Genomic DNA, 10,375 nt, shown 5'->3' with positions numbered 1-10,375 from the left:
TGAAAATTACTACTTTTAAATATATATTTATAGAGAATAATCGATATTTTATTATTTTAAACTTATTAATTATTTATATATATTTTATTATCGAAAAATATATATTTATTTTATTTTTAACTTAAATCTATATTACTTTTTATATATTAAAAAAAACACATTTAAAAATAAACTTAATTGTAAAATTTCAACAAAAATATATAATTTATATATGTTAATTTTTTTTTTATATATGTAAACAAATCTAGAGAGATCTATTTAGAAAACTATTTTTTCATTTAAACCAGTAAAAAACATTAAAAATATTTGTATTTTTAATAATAATAAATAAAACAAAAATAAAGAAAGCAAAAATACTTAAAAATACAATATTTTCAGCATTAAAAATACTTTTTGAAATTAGAGACTAAGAAGATTGATATTTTTAAATTTAAACTGAATTTTTCTCTATATTTTAGATTTTTTAATAATTTTTTAAATATTCATCTACAGCCCATGAATAAGTTTTAAATCCATATTCATTATTATCGAATATTTCTTTGGTTTTTTCGATTTTTAATTTATATAATCTTATTTAATTTTTTTAATCTTACATATTTATATTATAATTTTTTAATATTTCCATCAAAATTTCATTCTCTTGATATTTTTCGAAATCCAAATTCATAAAAAACTACATTTAATTATGTATTTCTTCAATTTTTTATAATTTTTATTCGTTTTTTTATTCTTATCAAAAAAAGAACCGCTATATAATAAATAATATTTGCTTTTAATAATTAAAATAAGATCTTCTTCAATAGTTTTTTCTGATTATTTTAAATCAAAAATAATATTATTTTAGACTATTTTTCCTTATTGAATCATTTCTTTTTCTATTTCTTAAAGTTCTTCAACTCTTTCGAATATTTCTTTGAAAAAATAAGTTTCTGTTTATATTTTTAATAATATTTTTTCTTATAATTAATTTTATATTTTCTCCCAAAAACTAACATAATTATCCAAACCTAATATTTTTCGTATAAAACTATTTTAATTAGAAAAAATCTCATCGTTTTCTCTTAAAAGGAAACTTTTTTCTAAAATTTATTTCGCTTCAAGAAGATCTTTATAAGTACTTTTTTTATTACTTAATTTACACTGGGCTATTCTTAAATATGCCAAACTAGAATTTTCATTTATTTTTAAAATTTCTGAAAAAGCTTAAATGGCTTCATGAAAAAAACCTTAAATTGCATAAGATAAACTATATATATATTTTTTTATATTTAAAATATTTAAATATACCCAATTAAATTGTATATGCTTTCTAATAATTTGATTCTAGTTTTTTATTATTCTAAATCTATTATTTCCTCACCATCTTTTATAATTATATTTTCGTCATTAAATTATGTAAGCTTTTTTATTAAATATAATAAATAAAATAAAATAAAATATATATATATATAAATATATATATTTTATATATATATATTTATATTATTGTTTTTTATTTTTATTATTTTACTAAAAGTTTATATTTTTAATTTATTTATTCATCTTCTAATTCATAATCTTCTTTTAAAATATATTCTTCTTCATCCTCATTATTATATTGTTTATCTTTTATTTCTAACCATTTATAAATACTTAAAGCATGTTCGTAATAATATAAAGCTTTTGAATATTCTTTAGAAATGAATTTTTCATTACCTTTTTCTTTTAGATTTTTATATATAAAAAATCTTTCATAAACATCATTTTATTGAATTTTTTTAAGATTAGAATAATCAAAAAATAAAGTGTGTTTTAAAAAAATAGGAATTTATTCAAATATAATACGATTTTAAGATATTTATATTTACTTTTCAAGTATTTTATCTAAATTAAAACTCATTTACATATTTTTTTCTTATAATAAATGATCATAATTACTTATATAATATATCTAGTATTTTTCTGGAATATCAATTAATCCAATTTAAGGCTTTTCGTTTTCAACAAAAGGACATTTTGATTAATTTATTTAACTTTTTGTTAATTTTTAAAAAGAATTTTTTACATTTAATATTTATTTTTGTTAATCAGAAAATTAACATTTTTATTAATTAGAAAAAGGACATTTTGACATTTTTAAATAAATATAATATATTTATAAAATTATCTTTTAATAAAATACAAAAATACATATATTTTTTTTTTAATTTAAAAAAGTCATAATGTAATAATATTTAAATATTTTAAAATAATATTATATATTATATTAATTTAATCTTAATTAGTGCAATAGATATCAGTTTAATTTTTATTAAAGTTTATATAAATTAGATTATTAGAATTATTTTAAAAATATAGTCTAAATCCACTTTTGGAACATTATTTAATTTTTAATTAAAATCCTTCAAAAATATTATAAATTTCATTAATAATCTATTAGCATGTTTTTAGATTAAAATCTAGATTTTTTTTTCGTCTTTAAATGAAAGTAGTATATTTTTTTAATTTTTATTATCTTTTAAAATTTCAAATGTATCATCTAAATTAAAAAAAATATTTCCCATTTTTGGTAAGAAATTAAATTTTTCAAAAATTTTTAAGTTTTCAAAATTTTCTTTTTTAATTTTAAAATTATTTTTCTCATCAGAAAAATTGTTTTTTTTTTCTATTTATATTTCTATATTTTTATCATTACTAAAATAATTAAATTCTTCTGAAAAAAATTTACCAAAATTTTATATTTCGAAAGGTATAAAAGTCTTCTTAGGTTTAATAATATCCAAATATTTTTTGAATTCTTTAAAATTCATCCGATTTTCTAAAGGACATCTAATAATAAAAGTTCTATATAATCCTAAAAAAGGTTCAGTAACTTCTTATAACTACATACAAGGATCAGTTAGTAAAATAGTACTTGTAAACTACTATATATTATCAGATGATTCTTATATTAAATTTGCTAATTGAATCGTATTCCCAAACCTTAAAGTAGAATCAATCACAAAATAAATAGAAGGAGTTTTGGCTCTAATAAAAGACTAAAAATTTAAATATTTCGGTGAATATAATTATTAGAATTCTAAAAAATTCCTTAAAAGTGAAATATTCCCGTTTTAGAGGAAAAAGTCATATGTCGAAAATGGGTTTGTGGGATTTTCAGTGACATATATTTTCTGTTTGAGTTTCTCGTTTATATATTCAATATGTGAATTTCCAAATTAAATATATGCGTTCGAATTTTCACAAATTATATAAATATGTTTTAAAAAAGAGGCTAATTTTGTATATAAAATGTCTAATAAATCTAATATTATTTCGCCATTTCTTATCGGGAGTATTATATTTTGTTCTTATTGGAGTTCTTTTTACATCTATTTTTTTATTTTATAAATTAAATAAATATATACTTATATTTCTTTTACTTTTTAAATGAAATTTATTAAATTTTATTCATGTTAATATTCTTAGGTTATTTCTTATATTTATTATTATTGTATTACATAAGGAAGTATAAAAAAATAATCAATTTTTTTGATTAATTTAGTTGTTTCGATAGTAAGGGTATGTCTAATATTATGCATAGAAGCATTATTACATATACAAATTTTATTTTCTTAAAATTCTAAAATCCACATACAACTACCAATATTAAACCCACTAGAAACAGGTTAAATTAAAATATCTTTTTTTTATTTTAAATTAAAATTATATAAAATATATATATATATATATATATATATTTATGTATTTTTTTATTATATGTATATTTATATATTTATAATTTACTTTAAAATTATTATATCTATCCAAAATTAAACGGATTTATTTTCTAAAAAGCATTCTAAATATCTTCAAGTGTAAAAATATCAACCCATGAACTAATATCAACGTTATATTTTTCTTCAAAAATATCAAAAAATTCACTTTCTTGAAAATAATTATTTTCGTTTTTACAATACTCGCTTCTGTTTCTAATATTTATTAACTAACAGTATTCTTTTAGAACGTATTCTCCTATTTATATTACTGGAACTGTTGCGTATATTTAAGCTTTACATTTCCCTGATTTCATTATATAAGGAATTATAAATAAATCATCTATACTTGTTATTAATATTATGTCTATGCTATTGTAGTCTATATAATTCAGATCTGTTAGGTCTATTTTTAAAGGACCTTTTATATAATAATTATTATTTATTTTTTTATAATAAGGAGATTCTTCATTGTTTTATTTTATTTTTTTTATTATTGTGTCTTCTTTATATTCTAGATTTTTATATGGTATTTATGGAAGATATTTTAATAATTATTAGCAAGGAAAACTTTATATTATCAAAAATTTTATCTTTTTATTATTTTATTATTATTATTTTTAATTTTAATATATATAAATTTACTTGATTAATTTAAAGAATATTTAATGAACATTCTTCATTTTTATTTCCATATATTGAATAAAAATTTATCATATTTTATTTTTTGTTTGAAAAAAAATTAAAAAATCTAATATATCAAGTATTTTTTTTTTTCTTTATTTAAAAAAATAAAATAATTATGTGATCTATATTTTAGGTAATAAAATAAAATAAAAAAACCTAAAAATATATATATTAAAAATAAAAAACAATATGATAAATTAATATACTGTAAATAAATCTCAAAGTATTAAACGATTTATTCCTTAATAAGCTAATGGAGTAATAAAATTAAAAAATAAAATATTTATTTTATAATATAATAACAATATTAAAGGAAGAAAGTTAAAAAATTGATTAAAGAAATTATTTAGATTAATCACCAGCAAATATAAAAAACACAAGTCTATCACATTAAAAAATATATTATAAACGTTCATTTGATTAAAATAATTGTAACTATTAAAATAGCAAGTATAAAAAAATTAAAATCATAATATAAAATTTAAATATAAAAAAATTAGTTAATCCTACTATTAAAAATACATATAAGACTCTACATAAGAAAATACAAATTAATAAAGTAATTCTTACTGTTAACATTACTCTAACTGGCGATTAAAACGTGAATAATTATTTGCAGTGTTAATTACTTATATATATATAGCCAAATAATTATATATATATATAAATATATATATATATATATATATATATATATATATATATATATATATTTATATTATTTATATAAATCAGTTAATCAAAAAAACCAAATTTAAGCACACTTTAAGGAAACTTATTAGATAAATAAAGTTTTTAATATCAAAAGAATTCATCTTTATAACCAAATTAAGAAATAAAATAAACAGATTTAATCCCAAGAACACATATGTATATATCAAAGCCTTTATTAAGGATAAACTAAGATTTTCATGAAAAACCTTTAATAAAAAATGTTATGTATTATAAATTTAATATTATTTATATTTTTAATAATTTAAAAAGAACTGTTTCTGATGATTTACCTGATTGGTGTCAAAGTTCAAAAGCTTATTATACAATAGAGCATTTTGATTCTAGTAAAAAAGTGAAATAAAAAGTACATTAAAATACAGATATTTTTGGAAATAGTTTGTAAAAATATTCTAATAACTTTTAATTCAAATGTATGAATCCTATATCTAGTTAAAGAGGAGTATTTTTTATTTATTTTACAATATTTTTTTTTTTATTGCTTTTGTTTTAAAGGAAATAAAAAAAATGATTATTGCTGATAAAAATTCATTACTAGAAATGAGAAATATGAGTAAAGAAGATATTAAAAGAGGTAAAATAAATTTAAGATGGGAAGAGAATATTCAAAAATAAAGGTTTGATAGAAATATACCTTTTTAAAAAATAGGAAATAGAGATAAACCATATATAAAATAATTAGAAATAAGAAAAAATAGTTCATAATTATTTTAGAAAATAGGAGAGTCAGAGCATTAAAGAATATTTAAAGATAATTAAATATAATTAAAAATAGGACATGGAGGACCATAAACATTAAATCCTTTAAAATATTGAAAATAAAAATAAATATAAATATATATATATATATATATATATATATATATATATATATATATATATATATATATATATGTATATATATTCTTTTTGGATAAATATTGATACGATTCTTTCAACCCTTATCTCTATATATGACTTATATATTGGTTATTTTTTTAATTTAAAATGTTTTTAAATTCAGATTAAATTTAATCATATTTTATACATAAATAATTAATTTTCTTTTGTTTTTTTTAAAGTATTTTTTTTATTAAACTGAACTAAAATAGAATATTATATTATTTTTTTTTTATAATTGCCTTTTTTTTTTTACTATTGTATTTACAATAAAATGTTAAATAAAAAACAAACATTCAAAATAAAAGAAATATATACATAAAAATATATTTTAATAATTATTATATTAATAATTTAATATTATTTTAATTAGTTTTTTTTTTTTTTAATTTTTAAAAAAAAGAATTATATTATAAAAAAAGAAAATGATATATGAAGGTCAAAAAGTTATATTTAATCATACAGTATTAAATAATATGTATATTAAAAAATTTAATTTATTTTAATAAAATTAAAGGAATAATATTAATTATTAAGGCAAATATAAAACTAAGACGAAAATTAAACTAAAAAGCATGAAGAAGGAGATCGTCCGTTTTCAATTCGTTTAGCAAAGTATTTCCTATCTTATAAAATAATAAATATAACATTTATTTTATTTTTAGGTATTTATTAATAACCGGTGCTGGGGATATCTTAGATGGGGTTAATGCTCTATTTTCTTTGATTTTTGTAATGCTTCATGCAGTAGATACTTATAGTTGGCCTACTACTAACGAAGATTTCTAAGAACCAAATCCTTATATAGTTATTATAGAAATTGTTCTTATTGTTTATTTTATACTTGCCTATTTAATTAATTTCTATATATCAGAAAACAGGGTTAAATTTTTTAAATAAATTCACTTTTTTAAAATATAATAATATATATATATAACAAAAAGATTTTTTATGCGTTTAATTATATTCAAATTCTCGAATATGTTAGTATTGTTCCTACTTTATTATTAAGAATGGGCTTATTAGCATAAAAGAAAGTTAAAATATATTTAAATTATTAAATAATAAAAAAAAAAGATATTTTATGTTACTAGATCATTAAGATTCTTATTAATATCAAAGGTAAAAAAAACAAAAAATACATTTAAAAAACCAATTAATGTATGTAAATAGTTAGAGCCAATTCTTTCTCGTAGAGCAAGTGATGTAACAAGAAATATGTTCAAAATTTTATTCACATTATTTTCTATAATGGTGGAAGCCAGTTCATTTTTAATGGTAGTTGAAAAATAAGGTAAAAATAAATATATAAAAAAACTTTAATTGGTAAAAAAAATATTAAAAAGGAAACTTATTTCATGATTATTTATATTTCACAGTAGTAACTATGTCCACAGTAGGATTTGGAGATATATATCCACATGAAGAATTAGGAAGAGTAATAGCTATAATAACAATTTTGATATTATTAATGTATATTCCGACTTAAATAGAAGCTTTATCAAAATCATTAAAATAAACAAGTAAATATGCAACGAATAAATTCACAAAAAAAAGCTCAGATTTAAACCATATTTTAATTTTAGGAAATACATAATTAGAAGGATATAAAGTTTTTATTAAAAAAATAAAAATATATATGTATGTATATAATAAATATCATATATATAATTAAGACTTTTTTATCAGAATTATATCATTAAGATCACGGAGTAACTGAAATACCTACAGTAATAATGAAGCCACATCATCCGAATGAGGAAATGTAGAAGATTTTATAAAAAAACCATTTATAAACTAAATTAACTTATTTATATGGAAATCCGTTAAATTCAGAAGATTTGAAACGCGCTTAAACCGAAAATTCCTAATGTGTGATAATCCTAGCAGATAAAATGACCAAAGACGCTGATGAAGAAGACAAAAGAAATATAATGTACACTTTAGCAGTGAAATAATACGTATAGAGTATGTGCTAAAATGATATAAGAGTATGTGTATAGCTTTTAAAACCGGAATTAAAGGACATCTACTTCGAATCTTTAAATCAGGGAGAAATTGACTAGGTAATTTGCGTTGATGAATTAAAGCTTTATCTATTATCAAAAACATGCCTATGCCCAGGAATAAATACTATTATAAGTTTCCTTATTACTTCAGATAAACCAGGAACGAATGTAATTGATAGAAAAGATGAAGATTCATGGATTAATGATTATATTAGAGGGATGCAGAATGAAATTTATAGAGTTCCTTTAGAACCTGATGTATTTGCAGGATATACTTTTTGCTAGATTTCACAGGCGATTTTCAAAGAGTTGGAAATTATACTTTTTGCGTTAGAAGTGAGTGTTTTAGGGGAAACCAAAGTATTTGTTAACCCGGCAGATTATCTTTTTTAAGATTATGTTCATCATGGGTATGTTATTGCGTCTTCATGTCCTAATATTAAAGAATTATAGAAAGTTAGCTTTGAAAATATTCCGAAAAGTAATATTTACGTGTATTTTATTTATTTATTTTTTAAACAAAAAAGATCATAATTATCCTAATATACCTAAAAATATGCCTGGACCGTCTAATTTAAAATCTCTTTTATAAACAGAATAAGACTCCAAATATAAAGTTTTTTTTTTTTTTTAAGAAAAAAAAAATAAATAAATATATAAATTAGGCTTTTTATTAAAATAAATAAGGATAACATACATTATAATTAAATTAAAATACAGATAAGAAATTTGAAAATCATTATATAGTATGTGGAATTGTTTCAGGAATGAAACATTTATTAATGCCTTTAAGAGCCCGTTCTTTAAAAACTATACACCCAATAATTATTTTAAATAATGATTATATGCCTTCTGAATTATGGAATCAAATAAACCACTTCCCAAAGGTATATTGTCTACAAGGTTCTCCTTTAAAATAAGAAGATTTAGAACGAGCATGTGTAGGAAAAGCTTTGGCGCTTGTGATATTATCGAAACCGCGAGAACATGTATCAAACAATTCAGGTATGGTTGATGCGGATACTATTTTTATATATAAGACAGTAAAATATATGAACCCGAAAATATAAATAATTACGGAACTGGCATCTATGGCTACTATATCATTTTTGAGTTAATCCAAAAATAATTATATTAAATAAATAGGACATATAGCGAGCGAGCCGTTTGCCTCAGGAGAAATTTATATTTCTACAATGCTTGATACTTTGATTTGTTAGGCATATTATAACCCATTTATTATAAATATTTTAGATTAAATGATTATGGGAGGAGCCACTCTTAATGCTAAAGCGAAAAGACTTTATAGTCTTTTAAGATTGTAAACAGGAAATTTATTTCTTATTAATATTCCTATATCTAAATAAGGGAAGACTTTTGGAGTACTTTATTTTTATATCTTTTTAATTTTTTTTTTTTAAAATAAAGGAATTATATGATGAACTTATTATGGAATATAAAATGATACCTATAGGATTGTATAAAGGAGCTTATGTTAATAAAAATATTAAACCATATGTTTATTTAAATCCACCTTCTGATCATATTTTAAATAGTAAAGATTAGGTTTATGTTTTATCTATTAAATAACCAAAAGAAAGTATTATTGTTTTTTTATAAGAATTTTAAATAATTTTTTGTTATTTATTTAGAAATGGCAGATTAAAAAGAAGATGATAATAAATAACTAAATAATTAATTCCCAAATATTAATTTAAAAAGTAAATTATAAGGTGAGGAAGGTAGAACAGATATTGATATTGCGAGATAATTATTTAAATTAAGTTAAGAAATTAGTAATTTAATTTAAGATGTGAATTAAATTAATGAAAAACAATTCCATAGAAATCTTTCGAAACCAGAATTAATTCCTTAGTTAAGATCTTTGTTCAAATATGAAATGTCTAACTTAAACATTCAACAAAATTTATATTGATAAAATAAATAATTTTTATTTATTTGGTGTGTTTATATTATTTTATTTTATTTTTAAAGATTTTCTGTTTCTTTATGATGTTATTATTTAAAAATTTCATGATTTTTTGATATTAATTATTAATTTAGTTACTTATTTTCATTCTTATAATTTTTTATATTTATTGAAAGTTATTAAATAATTTAATACATATATTTGTTTTCTTAATTTAAATACTTATTTAAAGATTTATTTTTATTTTTCAAGTTCTTTGTTTTCTAATTTTAAATTTTAAAGTTAGATTTGTAGTTCGCTATTTTTGAATTTAAATTCTTCAATTTCATTTAAATATAATTATATTTAATTTAATTCTTTATCATATTTTTTCTTAATTTAATTATTTTTTTATTATTCTATTT

General features: G+C 18.3%; 2 protein-coding genes across 2 annotated transcripts, besides 8 other annotated features; one reads left to right on the top strand and one right to left on the bottom strand. All coding sequences in view use genetic code 6, as the record gives it.

Annotated features, from left to right (window-relative positions):
* Positions 1–322: 322 nt before the first annotated feature.
* Positions 323–356: a microsatellite.
* Positions 357–554: 198 nt separating this feature from the next.
* Positions 555–592: a microsatellite.
* A 71-nt stretch (positions 593–663) lies between these two features.
* IMG5_195720 (hypothetical protein) lies at positions 664–2,200 on the bottom strand (the record flags this gene model as incomplete). The annotated part of the gene is made up of 2 exons (XM_004024321.1): positions 664–1,193; positions 1,288–2,200. The coding sequence occupies 2 exons, from the start codon at positions 2,198–2,200 to the stop codon at positions 664–666; spliced, it is 1,443 nt and encodes a 480-aa protein (XP_004024370.1).
* Positions 1,437–1,483: a microsatellite.
* Positions 1,444–1,484: a microsatellite.
* Positions 2,201–3,693: 1,493 nt separating the features above from the next.
* Positions 3,694–3,759: a microsatellite.
* A 1,314-nt stretch (positions 3,760–5,073) lies between these two features.
* Positions 5,074–5,150: a microsatellite.
* An 821-nt stretch (positions 5,151–5,971) lies between these two features.
* Positions 5,972–6,057: a microsatellite.
* Positions 5,982–6,057: a microsatellite.
* Positions 6,058–6,457: 400 nt separating this feature from the next.
* On the top strand, positions 6,458–9,977 carry IMG5_195710 (hypothetical protein; the record flags this gene model as incomplete). The annotated part of the gene is made up of 11 exons (XM_004024320.1): positions 6,458–6,496; positions 6,550–6,647; positions 6,698–6,914; positions 6,977–7,069; positions 7,206–7,326; positions 7,379–7,644; positions 7,709–8,522; positions 8,569–8,657; positions 8,707–9,423; positions 9,470–9,641; positions 9,694–9,977. 11 exons carry the CDS (start codon positions 6,458–6,460, stop codon positions 9,975–9,977), a joined length of 2,910 nt encoding a protein of 969 aa, XP_004024369.1.
* Positions 9,978–10,375: the final 398 nt, after the last annotated feature.

The sequence above is a fragment of the Ichthyophthirius multifiliis genome (assembly GCF_000220395.1).
Source record: "Ichthyophthirius multifiliis unplaced genomic scaffold scaff_1120509251398, whole genome shotgun sequence".
NCBI lineage: Eukaryota > Ciliophora > Oligohymenophorea > Hymenostomatida > Ichthyophthirius > Ichthyophthirius multifiliis.
Note: the sequence above shows the minus strand (reverse complement) of the source record. Positions and strands in the feature narration are given on the sequence as shown.